The sequence below is a fragment of the Rousettus aegyptiacus genome, unplaced genomic scaffold (assembly GCF_014176215.1).
Source record: "Rousettus aegyptiacus isolate mRouAeg1 unplaced genomic scaffold, mRouAeg1.p scaffold_m13_p_15, whole genome shotgun sequence".
Classification (NCBI taxonomy): domain Eukaryota; kingdom Metazoa; phylum Chordata; class Mammalia; order Chiroptera; family Pteropodidae; genus Rousettus; species Rousettus aegyptiacus.
In genome coordinates this window covers 33,147,065-33,166,647 of record NW_023416290.1, presented here as the reverse complement: position 1 = coordinate 33,166,647, position 19,583 = coordinate 33,147,065, and the positions used below count along the sequence as shown (strand labels likewise).

Genomic DNA, 19,583 nt, shown 5'->3' with positions numbered 1-19,583 from the left:
AGCATAAAAATTAGAAACATTAAGTTGCAAAACTAAAAAAGCCTTTCTTTTTTATTTTTCAAGAAAAGAGAATGGTATAAGGTAATACTATAAAGCTGAAGTTTGTTCCCCATATCTCAGCATAAATAATATTCCTCTTAGTATATACTATTACATAAAATTTGAAAAAAGATGATTTTCTTGACTTGCCAAAAATCTATAAAGTAATACATTCCTATGGCAAGAAATGCTTTAATGTGTCCTATTTTTACTATTGACCTCTAACTTAGTATAGAGTGGCAATTTGGCTGTGTAGTTAGAAAATATAATTATGCTCTGGAATAACACCTCCTTTAAGTGGAATATATACTTTAAGTGACAAATTGTTTACAGTAAAGAAATTTTTGTCCACGACAGGAAATTCTGAAGCAGTTCAAGTTTGTTAGGTTAGTGTTTTAGTGGAATCTCACACAGCTGATATATCATTCAAACTAATCTTCCCTCAAATAATTTATGAAAGAAAAGTACTCTTGATTAAAAGAGACTTAGAAGAATCGGACTCTTCGATATTGAAGAACTTAAATCATTCACTGGACATTGTTTCTGATTTTTCATAATAAAAATACCATTTAAAAAATCACTCATCATTCTTTGCATCATTTCCTTATCCTACACTCCCCAAAATCTGCGGTTTGGTCTTCAATACTTGTAGCTGATAGTATTAAGAAAATCATACATTTTTTCTTCTTTCATATATGAGTCACATAAAACCTTGGTACAAAAAGTGTCGTCTCCAGACCAACAGCATCCACTTTACCTGGGAGCTTGTTAGAAATGTAGAATTTCATCCCTACCTTCTAGAACTATTAAATCACATTTGCATTTTAATGAGCTCTCCAGAGATACTTTAAATGTACACTCAAGTTAGAGAAGCGATGCTGTAAAATAACTATTTCAAATCATTTATTTAATAGTTTGAATCTCTAGATAGATTTTAACTATTATTGACTGAACATAAGATTAGAAATGGCATACATGTAATTTCCAATTTAAAAAGGTACAAGAAACACAAAGTACAACTATTTTTAAAAATCACATTTCTATTACTCATATTAAGTTCTAGAACTGTAAGCATAATTTTTGATTCATTCACCTACACATCTCTTAAAATCCAATTTATTTGTTTGCCATGAAAATACGTAAATAATTTACCAGTGATTTACAGGTCCCATCCCTTTTACAAACAAGTCAGTCAAATGTAAACTAGAACTTTCTAGCCAAAGTGGGTAAAAGACTGTGCCAAAAAACAAAAAGAAGTCTGTCACTGAAAAAGAGAAATAAGGGGTAACCCAAGTTTCCCTCTCCCTTCTCCATTAACTAACCATATGATCTTACCCTATTTTATCCATTCTAATATGTTCAGTTTTTTACATGTGAATAACTCTGAAGTCAGGAGGTGTCCCGCAACTGACATAAGAAAGAACTGTATCATAGTTTAAAGAGCAGATATTTTTTTCTCCTAGCGATACATAAAAATGTTTTTTCCTATAATTGGAGGTGGCTTGGATTCAATGAAATATAGTACTTCACACTCACTAAGCAAGTTCTAGGACTCATACTCCTCTCAATCCATCCATTACCTCACCTCGAAGGCTTCTTCCAACTTTAATGACTCCCTTAGTTTTCCTCATCAGCTTTCTGGCTTTCCGTTGAGTATTTAAAACCATGTCTAGATACTTATGATAATTAGAAATAGTTCTTCATAGTTCTATACCTTTAAATGCCATCACTGGAGAAACATGCTTAAGAAGAAATGGACCCCGGACATGACGACCAGCCGCCGCCTCTGCCTGCAGTCGTGAATTGTCACGTGCACTGGCATGCCACAGCATACATCTCACCCACGTCCACACAGGAATATTTTTCACTCAGCTTAGCTTACTCACTCATAAAATAGGGGTAATTATAGTGCCTATTCCTTGGTTTATATGAGCATGTAAAACACTACTTGGGACATAATAAATATTTAATAAATACATTTTGATATGTATATCTATTGAAAACTGAGTAAAAATATTTTTCTAGCACTTTGCTAAGCAATTGAAATAAGTATATTTATGTATCAAATATATCTGTGTACACTGCCTTATATGTGTATCACGTATCCACTCATCCACTCACCTACCCACCCGACCATTTATCCACCCATCCATCTATGCTACTCTCTTCATTTACAAGTAAGGGAACTGAGGCATAGGAGATAAGATCAACTGACTAAGGTCACACAGTGAATTAGTAGAAAAGGTAGAAATAAAATCATCTTGGGTCTTTGGCTTCCAGTCAATTATTCTTTAATTGTTAACTACTTTTTGCAAGACTTATTTTTAATGCATATTAATATCTGCCTATGGATCTCCATAAAGAGCAGCCTGAGAAGAAGAGTACATTTCTAGAAAACAAATGAACTATTCATTTTTGGCAATGCATCTCAAGATTACTAACAGACCCTCTGTACATGTTAATATACTCTCATGAAAAAAAAAATACACACATTTGAACTATGACTTTCTTACCTGGTCCATTAAGAAAGTCTTTAATCTGTAGCATTACAAGGGAAGGTGGAATACCACTTTTGCTGTCTATTTCTCCAGGCACCGTCTGCAGCCAAACTGTGCAGTAATCAAGGGCTTCAGGCAGAGTTTTCCCAGGGTCTAAAGTGATAAAATTAAAAATGTTGACTATATCATAAACATCTCATTTTGGTATAAGAGTTTCAGCTGATAAACAAGAGGAAAATCTGATTAATTACAGTGTGTAACCTTCATTGATTAATTTGTTTGTATGAATACAATACACAAGAACTTTTATGGAGAAAGAGAGGCTCTCTCTGTACAAGGTGGAATGATGAAACCATATTTTCCAGAACCAGGCCCAAAAGGAAAGATTTCAAATCTTAACTCAAATCACCTCTGAGTGAAGGTAAAGCTTCTGCATTCTGAGCTGTTGACTGCTAACAGTTGAATAGGTGGATTCCTTTTTATTTTTAAGAAAAAACAGGATGTTGGAAACAAATTAAAGAAAAAAGTGCAAGCTTTTCAGCTTAAAAAAAAAAGGCATATACATGTTCAAAGAAGCAGTGGATTAGTACTACTTAGGGGTTATTTGATCTGTTTCAGAGTTTTACTGACATTACAATCACATTTTACTGCTAGGCTTTTGAAGTTAGCTTCAGTAGCTTTCCCATAACCTTCTTTAATGATAAAAATTGGCCGATCTTTTAATAGTCCCAATTATAACTAAAACTTGACTTTTTTTTTTCCTGGTTTAACTTTTTCTATTAAATATTGTGTTGGTTTTTTTTAAAAAAACATTTCTTTCTGGTTAATATTGTATATATATTTTAAAAGCATTTTTTAGCTATTGGTGATGGCAAATGGAATTTTCGTTTTAATGCTTAGCAAACCACAGTTTTTATTGAAATAGCACTTTAAACAAAAACGACTGCTGTATCTTGGCATACGATGTAGTGGGCTTTTTAAAAACTTCTAAATATTCACAGTTTTTCTTTAGTTTCAAGATTGTTTTACTCTCTGTGTTTTAATGGCCTCTGAATGTCAATTTTACAGGGATGTTCTTGCCATAGAGTCCATCTATTCCATTTTCAGTTGATTTGAAATGTGTTATTAAAGTGTTATTTATTTTAGGTTTTATTGATTGGATCACTTTCAAGAATAGCATTTACATACAGTGTACTATATTCAACATATGGTTATATAGTATTACTGTCACATGTGAACTGGGCATATAAATTCTGCCTTGGAATTTGTATTTCCTGACCTTATCATGTGATCCTTATGAAATTTGGCACATATGAACCTTTATGTGATTTCAAAGAAAATACTGAAAGCAATTGATCATGACGTTAGACTATGTGGTAAAGATCAAACACTGAACCGGTGCATTCTTCCTTTTTATATGATCAGTGAATTTAAAGCAGTGAGAATATGCATAGTAGATCCATTACATAGCAACACTACACTATTCTCTCTTTTAAGTATAATGATCAAATCTGGTGAAAGGATGGCAAAACTCTGTTGCTGGTTGGATCTAATCAAGTGTGGAGGAGCTACATAACCTTCTAGAATCTGAGTGTCTATTTCTAGAGTCTCACTTATGAGTAGTCATCAAGAAGCTGTTATTATAAAGTAAGTGGTACTGTGCCAGACCTAAATGAGGAGGCATAATTCATTGTTCTGAAGAAAATACAATCTAGAGAAAGAACAATGATATAACAGAGAAAACATATAAATGATTAAATAAATAATGAACAGTGATGAATTCAATTAGAGAAATATTAATATGATATGTAAAAATCTGGCAAGTAAAATTTACAATAATACGTAAAGCAAGTTATAGGAATCACATATCTAAACTTGTATGACAGAAAAGGGATATCACTAAATATATATAGAGTTCATATAATCAATACCGATTCCAACAGAAAAATGAGTACAGCATAAGCAATCATTCAATGAAGAAAATTAATACGAAGCAGTCAATAAAGAAAAATAGCATATAAATCAATTCAATCTTACCAATAATCAAAGAAACTTTTTAAAATAAGTAGAATTTTTCACCTGATAGGCAAAGACTAAAATAAAATGATGCCTATGTAACACACACTCTCCCTCCCTCTCTCTCTCTCTCTCTCTCTCTCTCTCTCTCACTGTAAAACTGTTTATCATAGCAAAACCTATAAACCACCTAGATGTTCATCAATAGATTAATGTTTAAATAAACAATGATAATCCATACAATTATTTAAAGAATATCTATACATATTGACATAAAATGACAACCATTTTGTATTGTTAATAATAAAAAACAAAGTAGGTTAGGCATCTTTTCATTTATTGGCCATTTAAAATTCCTCTTCTATGAAATATTCATTTTTCTATTGAGCTCTTTTCCTTACTAATTTGTAGGAGCTCCTTATATATTATAAGTATTAATGTTTTGTTTGCCAAGTGTAGCAAACATTTCCTCTCAGTATGTTAGTTGTCATTCAACTATATTCTGATGCATTTTATTCGCATACATTTTTTTACAGATGGGGTTAAAAATCTATTAACTTTTACTTTATGAATTTATCTCTAGGTGATTATATATTTTATGTAGTTTCTTGAAGGTTTTTAAAGATGTTTCTACTTTTAGCTGTTTAATCTTTCTGAGAGCACTGTTTCATGAAAAATAGGAAAAGTCTGCTCAGTCTCACTATTAATCAAGCACATACACAATGAAAACAAAAAACACGGTTAAGTAATAAGATTAGCATAAATTAAAAGGATTGATAATATTCTGTGTGGGGAGAAGGAGAAATAGATCCTCCCATGTATGGTGGAAACGAGTGTAAATCCAGTATTTTTGCATGTGTGGGGGAGAGGACCAAACTTCTGAATATCCATGCTCTTGTAATCAGGAAGGACATCTGTAGGACTCTGTCTTAAAAAAATACTTAAAACTACACAGATAAACATCCAAAGAGGCTGACTGCAGCATCATTTGAAGTATTAAAAGTGAGAAAAATAAAACTAAATCGAGAAATGGTAAAATAAATTACAACTATATTGTGAACACTGTGAATACTAAGCTGGCATTATTCACAGTAGCCAAGACATGGAAACAACCTAAGTGTCCTTTGGTAAGGGAGATGTGGTACATATATATACAATAAAACATTACTCAGCCATAAGAAAAGATGAAATACTGCCATTTGCAACAACATGGATAGATCCTGAGGGTATCATGCTAAGCAAAATAAGTTAGAAGAAAAGGACGAGAACCATATGATTTCACTCACGGGTGGGATATAAAATAGAAAGCAACAAATAAAACAAAAAAAACCCTCATGGATGTGGACAACAGTATGGTGGTTATCAGAGTTGGGAAGGGAGTAGGGAAAGGCTGAAGAGGGTAAAGGAGTCAAATACATGGTGACAAAAGGAGACTAGACTGAGCAGTGAACACAATGCAATATATAGATGATGTATTATAGAACTGCACACTTGAAACTTATACAATCTTGTTAACCAATGTCACCTCGATAAAGTAAAGAAAAAGAATACTATGCTGTTAATAAAAAGAAGGAAGTGAATCTGATGTACTGAAATGGAGGAGCTTCAAAATATCTTGTGAAGTAAATAAAACAAACAGGATAGTAGGTTTAGGAAATTCAAAAGTAAAAAACCTAGCTGCATACATATATACATATACATATTTTTTTTTTTAAGTACTGGAAGATGACCATCTTTGGGATGATCCTAAGCATATACTGATATATGGACATATAATTTATTCAGAGCTGAAAAAATTAGGACTACATATCAGGCATTTACAAAAATTAAAATAAAGGAGAGAGAAAAAAACACTTCAAAAGATATGTGATGTCCTATCTTCATCGAATAGACTGGGGCAACAGCAAATTCTGATAACGTGTATGTTTTACAAGTAGGGAAGATGGGTCTTATGCAGGTTGCCTCCCTTTTGTTGAAGTTAGAGGGCTTGGCCATCTACATCAGGGGGATATGACTTAGAGATAAAATCAACAAACTGGTAATGGCAGGAAGCAGAATAGGAATTAGAAATTAAAGAAAATGTAAAAATCTAGGAAATGTATCCAAGAAGGCCAAAATTTCAATGACTATTTCCTAACAAAATTACTGGCTTAATGATATTGTTGGTTTAATTACTACATAACCAGTTGAAAAAGTACAGCTGTATTTATAGGGGTCAGAGAACAGAATAACTGAAATTTGGGGTATCCAGGAAAACACAGCTTGCGTGGTTGATGAATACTGAATTTATGACAGGGCTGGTGGCTACTCTCTCAGTTTTGGATATGCCTGTAGTAACTGCAGTTAGATGAAGGAGCAGAAGTAGCAGAAAGATATGCCAGAATCCCAGAGAAATAGCTCAGGTTTGCAAGTCAGTATTGAGTCCGTTATATTCTAATGGCTAGATGATGAGTGGGCACGACTTCCAGATTTCCTGTACTGTCTTCAATTTAACTTCTCCTGAATTCTATCATCAGGGTGAGAAAATAGGGTTCATGTTGCACATTCCTCAGGGTCAACATCACTGGGAAAGCACCAGTTTAACTAAAATTAAAGGAGCCTGTGAATATGATGGAGTGCCAAATAGGGATGACTGTTTCATACTGGAAGCTCCTTCAGACTTTGCTAGTTTCCTTCTCCATACTTAGCAAATACCTATTTAAATGAACAACAACAAAAAAGCTCTTACACTCCTCCCACTGTTGATGAGCACACTTACACTATTATCTCTAAGCCTAAAAAACAGGAGAAAGTTGTATCTTAGTGGGAGTAACAGAATATGTAAAATGCATGAGAAAAAATGGCAAACTGCTCATAGATATAAATCCTGTTTAAAGTCAGCCAGAACTCACTTCAGTAAGATATTGGTATTGACTAAGTTATATTATTTTCCCTCTAGGTTGACCTGGCCTCTTAAAGAAAATGCTTCATCATAACATGTCACAAGAAACGACTTCAGATTCAGAAAGTCTCAAGTCTATTCCCAGGTGGATCAAGGTATTGTTGGATTTCACAGACTCGATTCAGATTGTATTCTTTGTACTTGTAGATTACTTTGCTCTTCACCAAACCTTGATTTTACTTAACTGCTTGCAAGCTCTTCCTCTAAATCTGATAAAAATAGTCTTTGTAGTGTTGCTCGTTATTATTATTTTCAATCCTTAGCAAATATTCAGAGTCAAGTATGTCCTCACTTAAAATTTGAATCTTATAAAATATAACGATTCACTGTGGCCAACTCAAAAGGAAACTTTGAAAATGAACTAGTTCATATTCTTTGCAATCTTCTACTTAACACAAAATTTTTTTTTTCCAAGTTCATTACAGAATATTGAATGCTATGGATTTTGGAAGCTTTATTACCACCCTGCTTTGTTCTACGATGTGGCAGAATATTTCTTTTTCATAACTAAGTTGAATTTTTACTTAGGTTCCAATAGAAGACATTTTCCCATAGAGTTCAAAGGTAATTTCCTCATTTTAAGATGTAACACTGAGTATATAATGAAGTCCAGCTAATTTTACACAGATACTTCTAAGTGTTATCCATCATTTAGACAAAATGTTTTAATTGCTTTTGCCATATGAATAAAGAACTTTGATTTTAAAAAAGCCTTGTGCTGTAAGATTGTTTATTTGAAAGCTAAATATCTATTATAAAGATTAGTGAGACTTCATACCATCATTTTCTTCCTCACTCACCCCTCTCTAACAGTTACTCGTATTATCCATACATTTACAACAGAGTCGATAATCTGTGCCTCTTGGCCACTTTTGTGCTTAAGAACACCTCTACGAGTGGATTGGTTAAGGAAGGGAAGAAAGAGAAGCTGGCCCAATATTTTCCTTGGCAGTTCCAGGCACAGTTTCTGTTATGGCAGATGTAAGTAACTAAAGTCACGATAATGTTTTTGATATTTTGATTCAACTTTCTCATGATACTCTTGTATTTTACATTTCTGTGGAAAATGAGTACTAACTTAAATATGGAGCAATACCAAGAAAATAAAATTTTCACATGGTGGAAAGTTCTTATAAACTCGTGTTACTGGAAAATTTTTAATTGAAATTTGGGGCATGAGCTCTGAAAAATAAACTTCTGGTTAATTTGGTTTCGGTACACCTCATTTTAACCATGTTTTCTTCAATAAGCAAATGGTTTGTCATCTTACTCCTGGTATTAGCTTCTTGCCGTATTAATCTCATCCTGTTATTGCCTGAAATCTTGCTCAATATTATCAACAACTTTTGAAATTACATCATGCTTTAAGTTCCAATTCTGCTGATATTAATATTAGCATTATTGATGAGAGATAATTAAAATTAATGTATTTCCAAAACTACTATTGTAGATTTAAATTTCAGTAACTTTCTACTTTGATGTCATATTGCATCGAGTTTTTTTTTTCTGATAGCACTATATGATAAAACCATCACGAATTCCTCAGAAACATAATGCTTGTAGGATGTAGCTCTGCAAACAGCCTCAAGATTTACTTCTGCCTCCATTTTATTGGCTCCAGAAAGTCCAGAAGGATCTATTGTTTGGTTTTTTAAAAGAAATGACAGACTATATTTTATTCACTTTTCTGCAGTCTTCAATGACCTGTTATTATAGCTACAAGCATCCTGAAGTCTGCCACAACTAATGAGCCCAGGCCTGTCCCAGGTGCCACAGAATCAAAGTGGCATGTATGGCTGCTTAGGGAAACTGACTCTCTTTGGCCTGAGGTACCCAGGGCTATCATGTTTATGAAATGGCATTTAAGTGACTTTTGATGAACTCTTGAGGGACAACTGGCAGGTGATACAATACTGCCACACAGAAGATGTTTGTGAACTAGTCTGCCACTGACCCAGAACTTACTGAACACAGATTTATTTTCATGAAGCTTTCTCACATTTTGTTTTATAGGAGAGTTTACATCAGTTTTTAACAGAATAAAATATAGGGTAACAAATAGAACATGAACTTGGAGGCAGACCGATCTGGGTTTAAGTTCTGACTTCTTGAGCTGGGTAAATTTCATTTTAACATCGCTGAGTTCCAATTTCTTTGTTTCCAAAATGGGGATAATAAACTAAATTGTGGGATTGTTGAAAATATTAAATATGTGTAATGTGGTTTGTATGGGGCATATGTCATGGTAGGAGTTCAATGAACAGTCACTATCTTGTCTCTTAAACACAAGCTCCAAACAAAATAGGAGTGTGAGCAATATGTCTTCCAAGTGCCTATTCTTCCTAGATTTTTGGTTTTGTCTTTTGGTTTTGAAAAATCTTTTTTATCACTAATCTATAGCAAGAGGAATTTAAAAAGTAAAAAAAAGAAAAAAAGCTTTGCTTATTAGTGAAAATTATACCCAATCTTGATCTTAAAAACTAGTCAATATATTTACTTCCCTTTTTAACACTCCTGGCTAGAAGAAATGATAAACCTGACAATTTCCAAACACTTTGGTTCTGGTAATTATCAAAGTTATATTCTTACCTTCTTTTCTTTCCTTTAGAAATATTTAGCCTGTATATAGGAATTAAATAATCCTCAAGGAAGTAAATAACTTGCAAGCTAAAGTAGGCTCCATTTTTTAAACTAGAAGTTAGAGACTCTTTCACAATGGTATCTGGGTATATCAACCTTTATATAAAGAGATTAAAATGACACTTCAAAATAATTTATAAGAAAGCATGGTGACTGCATCAGGACTTCAATTTCACACACTTTTTTTTCCCCCTAGGAAGCTCAAGCACAGTTAACAGCCAGCCTGGGTAGGGAGGGAAACACTACCTAAAGAGAAATCAGGGTGGTAGATGGGGGCTTAGAGACTCCCTATTCTCTTACTTCACTTACAAGATGCTCCTCCTAGATGGTCTTTTAGCTTAATCTTTTTATGTCCAGCCAAGAATACATAAAAGTGTTTCTTTATAGAACTAGCATTAAATTTAAAAGAAAGCATTTTGGGAAGACCTTTTTATTAGATCGATTTGTCTCTATCTATAAAATTAATGTAAAATTCCCAAGGGGCCACGTTGTGCCTGGTCTGGGCTGTATAAGTCCCTGCAATGAGATGTCACTGTCAGAACAGTCCCTTTTTACCACTGGCCATGTATGTAAACGGCAAGCTACAGGGTTATTGAATTTCTTATATTTTTCTAGATTTCTTTTATTATCCTTAGTTTAAATGATGCTATTTTTATTTCTCTAAATATAGACACAAAAGCAAATGTAGTCCATCAGGCCCCTATAATGCATGAAATTAAGTTGTGAAGGAACTTAGATCCTTAAAACACAGTAACAATCAATGTCAGGACAGCAAAATTAACCAAGAAATCGATTCTAATTTACTCTGAATATTAAGTTAAGAGCCAAGTTATCAGGCTCTCCTTGCTGACAGCTAGGCATTTGGCTAACTCCATAAACACTTTTTCCCATGCTCTGTACTCTGTACCTTGTAAGATGTGAGAGGAAGGAGAAGAGATTTCCTTGTTTGAAAACCCAAGTGCAGATCCCATAAAAGATGAAAGGAATAAAGTGACTGCGAGCCTGTGTGATCACCAGTGTCCACTAGATCTAATTTTCAGAACCAAGTATTCTATATCTTCCTAGAAGGAAGTGTATTCTGTCTACTTCATTGGTGCTAAGCAGCAGACGATATTGTTCTGGATATCTTTCCTATTTGATTGTTTTCATGTCCAGTAAAAAATGTAATCATATATATCTAAGGAAGATCAACTTAATTCCAACTGTAACCCTCTTCTCTGCTCTGAGCAAAGTCTGAGTTCTGTAACACTGAGAGCCAATCCAGTGGCTTTAAGTGATTCCTCCAATTTTTCATTCATTTTATGTAAATATTATTTTAAATGGTGTCAAAGGGGATGGGATGACAATTTTTCCTCATGTCCAAAAAGGAAGACCTATTAAGCTCTCCCTTCTACTCCTAAAAACTACAGAAGTCCCAACTTACAGGTGAATAACATTTCATAATTCCAAGGCATTTCATAAATATCATCTAATTCGGAACTCAGATTAAACCATTAAACTGCAAGAACAGGATTATTATACCAATTTTAGAGATAAGGAAACTAATCCACCAAGAAATTTAGTTATCTGCATCAAGGAGCTAAGAACATTAGAGCTAAGATTAAAGAAAAAATTTCTGATTTTCATTACAATATATTAGTTCCCCCCACTGGCTGAGTGACTTCTTTTTTTGCAGTATAATTTTCCCTGAGCACTAGCATGTCTCTCATTTAATAGACCTACTTACTTGCTAATTCCTGTCAAAGTAATAATTTCATTTCACATTATTGGTCAGCAAGAAATGTTCCCAGCAGCAAAGCTTTCAGATAAATGTTCAAGTTGTGATCATTACGACATTAAAGTCACAGGTTAATTCTAAGCCTTTCCAGGGATATTAACAAAGCCTTTAATTCTAAAGAGATATGTAATTCAATCTTTCTCTTAAAGTCATAATAACTAAATGAAATCAAGATATGATTTATGAGGTGTAAGAAGCCAGTTTACGATTTTCTAACTGTTGGTTTACTCAAATGTCTTTGGCACAATTTCTACAGACTTATTCAAAAAAGGGTAAAGAAGTCAATTACTGCAACTGAAAATTTTCAAACTACACAATAGCTATAATTACACTAAAATGATATAAGGTTTTTGGGCAGATTACAACCACTATTTTAAAGTCAGCTTTTAATGATAGTAACGATGATAAAAGTGACAACAATAATATTATATTCATTGAGTCCTGTGCTACACACTCAGCTAAGAGCTTCATATACATTGTTTAATTCTCACAGCAACCCTAGGAGGTTGCTATCAGTATTACCTTCATATTATAGTTAGGGAACTGAAGTTCAGAGATGTTAAATAACTTGCCCAAGGTACACAGCTGTAAGTAGCAGAGCTGAGATTAGAACTCAGGACTGACTAACTCCAAATCTTGAGCTCTTACTGAACTCTATTTCATGTCTACCTCTTAACTGAACCTGAAGTCATATCTGTAACATTTATAAAACTTTAAAATGCAGAAAGTGTTCCATACTATATCATATCATGGATATTTCTGTCCTCCATAGAAGTTTATTACCTGTTTTTACAGTGTGATAAATTCAAATCAACTTTAATTTTTATATTTTAGTATAGTTGATGCTTGAAAAATTGTAAAGAAGTTGCTAAAGAGCAGAAGCAATTATTTTCAAATTGGTTTGTTAGTTCCTAGAATATATTAATGAGTAATAAGATACTGAACTGACTGTGGACTGAAGAAGTATGAGGGTTAAATTTCCTCAGAATGCTTCAACTCCTTCACAGCTGACCAGATGGCACTGTCATTTTTTCAAAAACAAACAAAACCCCTAAACAAACAAGAAGAAAAATTACTTTTTGAGTCTGCCTTAGACTGCATAGTCAAGATATGAGGCAATTTCAAATCTGGACTCCATTACCTTAAACAAAACAAATACCAATTTTTAAATATTTATAAACACAACTAACATGATTATGTTAACAATAACTACGTACATTTTTATTTAAATGAGAATTGCCAGTAATACAGCTGCTACATATGAATGTGCTGGTAGAAGGTCTCATTTCTGTTAGAGGTTGCTCTAGGCGAGAAGGGCATGGAAAGGCTCATTGCCACATTATTTTAATATTTTGAAGAGAAACTTGTTAACTCACAGATTTATTATCTACCTGAACTAGAAAGAAAATCATTTATAGATTATTAATATTAATAGTCATAAAAATTTATTGATAATTTATATTTTAAATGATCTACCATTTTTCTTTTAATTATGGAGAGTAAAACAAAGTACTACATATACACTTGCAGGTATAGCTGGTGTAATTTTAGATCACTAAATTATGCAACTGTGGATTATACTTTATCTCTTTCCAAATAATAAGCAATTGTCATCATTTTTATATCACTTCAGGTTTCTAAAATAGATGGTATAGGTATAAATATAGAATCCATTTATCATCTACTTTAGGTAGCATCTTGCAATGTATTTAGGTTTTTTAATATATATGTGTATAAATGGTATATGTAACACACTGTGTGTGTGTGTGTGTGTGTGTGTGTGTGTGTGCATACACATCAGACATGTGCTAGAAGGCAAATTGACATGAGGGACAATGAGTTTCACAGCATTTCTTTTACTAACTCAATTTTATAATATATGAAAGGATATCCCTAAGGAACACAAGGGGAAAACACTATTAGCACTCTTTGAATATTTGGGCATGTTCTTTGCCTCATGGTGACATGGGCAGAATCAAGTTAATGCTGACAAGTCCCTCAGAGCAATAATTATTCATTACAATACATTTAACTGATCTGTGCTCATAGATGTAAAGATATTAAAGTATCACTTTTGGGGGAAATCCTGTATTAAGTTTCTCAGAAAACCATGTCTTGGCTCATGGACTAGAAAATATTTTTATTATTTTAAGTTGTAGGATTTCTGGTGTCAGCTGAAACTGGAATAACCTTGCTGCAGCCGAGGTCTCATGGTATTTACAATTAAAATTTTGAAAAAATGAGGGCTCTCAAAAGTAAACAAGAGCAAGAATAATGCATGCAGGTTGGGAAGAGAGTCAAATTTGCAGATATGACTCATACAATTCTGAGTTTCCCATTTTGTTTTGTTTTTATCTTTTCTCTGATAACCATCCTGAAAGTGAGTCCTGAGTTGTGTTGCACAGCGGTGGCAAGAACAGCCAGAAGGCGACGAAAAGGCCTGTGTTCTCACGAGCGTAGGAGAGACCAGTTGTTTTTCATTTTTCATTTTTCTCTACTGGTTTTTCCCCAAGGGTGGGCTCTGTGTGTGTGTGTGTGTGTGTGTGTGTGTGTGTGTGTGGAACAGATAGTGCAGTGGCTGTGCGATGGTGTCAATGACATAAGCATTTAAAACTTCAGCAGATGTTATGTTTCATGAGGTAAAGGTAAACACATTTGAAATTAATGGAAATATAGTTCTTAGAAAAGAAACAGAAATTACAAAAAAGAATCAAAAGAAATTTTAGAACTGAAAAGTTCAACAGAAATTATCCAATATAAAGAATGGAGAGGTAAAAAGGAAAAGGATTCCCAGCAATCTATGGGATAATATAAAACAGCTGAACATTGGAGTCTCAAAAGGAGAGAAAGATTGGTGCAGAAAAATATTTTAAAAAATAATAGACAAAAAGTACCTAAATTAAAAAACATATATTTATAGAGTCAAGAATATTGCAGAACTTCAAACAGGAAAAATTCAAAGAAATCAAGCCCAGGCACATCATAATCAAGTTATAGAAAATCAAAGATAGAGAAAAAAAATTTTGAAAGGAGCTAGAGAAAAACAATGCATTACATATACGGAAACAACAATAGGAGAATTAACATGGATTTCTCTTCAGAAATCACAGAGGATAGAAGACAGTGGAACAATATCTCTGAAGTGCTGAAAGACATGTAAACTTGAAATTATATATCTAGCAAAAATATCCTTCAGGAATAAGGAGAGAGGTAGGGAGAGAAAGAGAGAAAGAGAGAGCGAGAGAAAGAGAGAATGAGAGAGAGAGAGAGAGAAAGAGAGAGAGAGAGAGAGAACTCTCAGATGACGGAAAACTAAGAGAACTGGTTGCCAGCAGGCCTGCTCTAAAAGAAATGGTAAAGGATGTACTTAATGCTGAAGGAAAATGTATCAGAGGAAAACTTAGGTCTTGAAGAATGAAGGAAGAGCTCTGGACATGGTAAATATAAAAAATACCTTGGAAACAAAATATACTAGTTTCCCCCTCTTTAGGTCTCTAAAATATGTAAGATTCTTGAAACAAGTATCAAAATCTTATCTGATAGGGTTTTCAAAATATGCAGACATAGTATTTTGATAATTATAACACAAGTGAGGAAGGGTAAAGAAATCTATGTGATTGTAAAGCTTTCACATTTTCCTTGAAGTGATAAAATGTTACTGCTAAATAGCCTGTGAAAGATTAGGTATGTATATTGGAAACTCCTGAGCAACCACTAAAATTTATTACAAAGAAATAAAGCCAAAATACAAATAAATAGAATACTAAAAATTATTCTTAATTGCAGCTAGAGGTCAATCTAAAAATAATTTTAAAAATGCATTTGAAAAGTAGTCCTATTTCAATCCTCAGCATCCAAGCAGTTTTCCTTAAACCACTGCATATTGATGATACTTTTCTAAACTGCATCTCTGGCACAATCCCCCATGTCATAAAGACCCATATTCTGCAAAACTTTCATCATTAATCATAATAAGCATAATTGTTAAATGAAGAGAGGTGCCTGAATGCAGAAACTGAGTCTTTTTACTGGTTCCTTAGCATCCTGAACATGTCTAATAAACAGCCAGGGTTCAAATGGAATGAATGAATGGCTCCTTCCAAAGATTGTCTGAATGTAGAATGAAAGCACAATAGGGATAAGAAGTTCATTCTAAAAAAAATGCCAAGTTGATTGTACAAGACAGGAAGGTAGGTGTGATTTTAAAAACTATGTTGATTAATATAGAGTAGTTACCTTGGGATATTATACCATATTCTAACAGTGCTCAAAGGATGTTTAGTATTTGCTTTCAGGGTCTTTATTGCAGCCACCTGAATATGTCAAATGAATATGTCAAATCTTTCTAACAATGTTAAAAATATTTCCATCTTCTAGATTCTCTCAGAGCCATGCTTTAACAATGAATAAAGTCAATGATCAATGATTCTTACGACCCTAATGAATGAGAAAATCAAAATTTCCCAGATGACTAGGGCCTTAGAGGTCTCCTGCTTATGAACTGTTTTGTAATATTCTTACTGGTTCCTTTATTAATGAGTTAAATAGAATCTTTGATGTATTCTTTTATATTTATATAAAAATTATGATTTTTTGAAAATTATCCTCTAAACATAAGCCTTTTTAAAGGGTAAAACAAAATCATTTGTATGCTTTTTGCTCCATATGATTGCCACACAAAGGAATATGAGCATATGTGTAATAATCGTTTATGACTTGCACAGAAAACAATAAACAGCCACATTGTGCTAGATTTTACTTTACAATTTTTTTTGTCCTCGCAAAGAAAGAAAACCCATTATCAGCATAACAACTTCAGGTGTGTCTGATATACTGAAATAGGACAATCACTGAGATGCCATGTATGCTAAAACTGCTATTGGTTGGCTGCCTCTTGAGTTACCTTACAGGAAAGGATTAATTTTAGCATCAAAAGAAAGTACAGTAAGTCCTCACTTAATGTCACTGATAGGTTCTGCAACTTCAAGTGAAACAACATATAACAAAACCAATTTTGCCATAGGTAATTGATACAAACAAGAGTTAAGGTCCTACAGTAACAGTATGAAGTTGAATGAATGACGTTATCTGAGGACCCGAGGCATGAACACTGCAGAAAGATATATGTTACTCATTCATTTTTAACTGACGATGATTTTAGCTTTTCCTGGACCTGAGAAAGTTGGCTTCATGATGATACCCTTTTTGGTCCAATTAAGACAGTGAAATGACTCCTTCCATTTAGAATCCAGAAATGGAACTGGCCACTTCTACCATACCACTCCGCCTTCTCATGCAGCTAACATAGAGTCATTCATCTTTTTCTATTTTTTTATTATCCACATATCAGGGTTTCAAAAGAATCCTACACTTGGAATAGTGCTTTCCTCAGTATGGAATAGTGTGCTACGTGAAGTGTTTCTCAATTGGTAATGGACTTGAATAATTGATTCAAATGAACCAATTTAAATCATAAAAACATAAATTGAAAAATAACTTTGTTAATATTTAATAAAAATTTAAAATACTGAATAAACTAGTGTTCTACTAGAATATCAAAAGAAAATTTGCATCTTTGAAACAAGTCAAAATAAATTTTAATCTGATAGGGTAGTGTAGCTTAAGTAGATGACTCAGCTACCCTCTCTTAGTCTTTCTGCTCAAATCTCTAATTCTACATTAACTCAGGGAAAAGGTCTCTATGCCTTGTTTGGCCCTGTTTCCATTAGCCCTTGTTACTTATCAACCAGTATGTCACAAATTTGAATCCCTGATCATTTTCCTAGTCTCAACAGGCAACAAGTTTCAGAAATTCAATATAATTATTATAATACAGAATACTCTCTGGCTATGAGAAATGCAGGACGGGGCAACAAGAGCCAGCTGGCCAACACTGCTAATAAACATGTTTGTTCTGGATGCATAACAATTTTAAATCATCTTACTTTACTAATAAATCTCAAATATTTACTATGAACCTGTTATACCATGAAGATTAGATCAACAGAATACCGAAACAATAAGCTTAGTTGTCTAAGGTTCTCTTTTTCACCTGAACAGTTGCATTAAAGTGGAAAGCGTACTCATAGGCCATTAATACGAAAAAAAGCTTTGCTTCCCAATCACTCGAAATTGTTAAGCATTTCTATAGCCCAGAAAGAGCCTCTGTTTTATTTAGCTCCTGAAAAAAAAAAAAATATTCAGAGGCATAGTAAGGACACGAAGGCTAAACCTGGATATGTTTCAAACATTTTCTTAAACATGATTCAGCTGTGGGACATGAACTTTACATATTTACATATTCTGTAGAGAAAAGAAGTCTTGCCTGGTTTGCCAGCTTTTGCTGTTTGATCAATCTTCAAACTGGGAATAAAACTTAATAAGTAATAGTAGTTAGCAGCACTCCAGTAAAGTTGAAGGCTCTTACCTGTACATTTGTAATCAGAGGCCACCCCTTTCAGCACAGCATCAAAAATAGTCACTTCCACTCGCTGCTTTCTGTGGTGACAACTCAGAAGCAAAGAAGGCTGGGAGACAATCAAGTACAAAAAAGGTTCTAGCTGCAAATCACCAGTTCCTCTTCGTCCCGGCTGCCGAACGATAGTAATACCAAGCGCTTGTCTAGCAGATGACCTTGTAGATGCGTGAAGACTTTCAAGAGAAATGGCCCCTATTTTTTTCCCTGAAGGAAAAGATATGCTGCCGCTTAAGAGATCTTCTGCTGTTACCGTGGAAATACATGCCTCACTGGGCTTAGCGACATCTGAATCAACTTCTGGGAGATTTAATGTACACTCGTCCGTTTTATCGTTATCCTTCTGTTCTTGAGATTTCAATTTGGGTAAGGTTGTACAAGAGTAGGTCATTAGTGAGATTCTACTTGCAGTAATAAATATGTCAAAGGGAATAAAATTTAGATTTTTTACAATTGATGACTGGCGTGAGGGACGGGCAATGCGATGCTGACTAGTACCACTGTGTTGTTCTATTTGTACTATTCTGATTTTAACACTGTCACTGCCAATTCCACTATCCTGAGCACCACTGTACCGCGATGAGGTTTCAGCCATGCTTCCATCAAATGTATCCATTTTTTTCTGTTCTTGCTTAGAGATCTGTGAGGAAAAACAATAAAATAGTTTCAACTAGTTACATTCCAAGTGTTATTACATAATGTTATATAAACATGTTAAAAAATGGATCTAGTATAACTTGTAACAGAATAATCATAAAAACAAAACAGAGCTCAGTCGAAAAGGTTATTCATATTAAAATGCCAAGGAAATATTTGAGAAAAAGCATGGAATGTGCATTTTCAACATTAAAATATACTTTCGAGCATCAGACTTTCTTTTTTGGATTAATGAAAGTAATATACATAAAAAAATGCCTCTTTAAAGAATTTGTACTCTTTACAGTGACTTTCCAAGTAGTACAAGAAACTTTCCAAATCATGACTACTATTGGTTGAAATTATACTTTAGGTAGGAATAGTTTATTTTGTTTACCTTTGTCATTATAAAACTGATTTATAGGTTTTTGGATAGTAAGAGAGAGGAAAGTCAGTAGTCCTGGATTATGAAGGACAAAGAAGAGTAAACTAAGATAAATGTATGCTATTCAAACTGCAGTTTATTTTCCCATACACAGGACCTGAAATGGGTAAATTTAA

The 19,583-nt window shown here is 33.6% G+C and overlaps 1 protein-coding gene across 9 annotated transcripts in view; it reads right to left on the bottom strand.

Moving 5' to 3' along the window:
- The window catches only part of VPS13B (vacuolar protein sorting 13 homolog B), a 670,010-nt gene that overhangs the window by 193,811 nt on the left and 456,616 nt on the right, over positions 1–19,583 (bottom strand). For all 9 annotated transcript variants that reach the window (XM_036233309.1, XM_036233311.1, XM_036233312.1 and 6 more), the window contains 2 exons: positions 18,339–19,026; positions 2,553–2,690 (listed from right to left, as the gene is read on the bottom strand). In XM_036233309.1, coding sequence (XP_036089202.1) covers positions 2,553–2,690; positions 18,339–19,026 — 826 coding nt within the window. The remainder of the gene's footprint in view (positions 1–2,552; positions 2,691–18,338; positions 19,027–19,583) is intronic.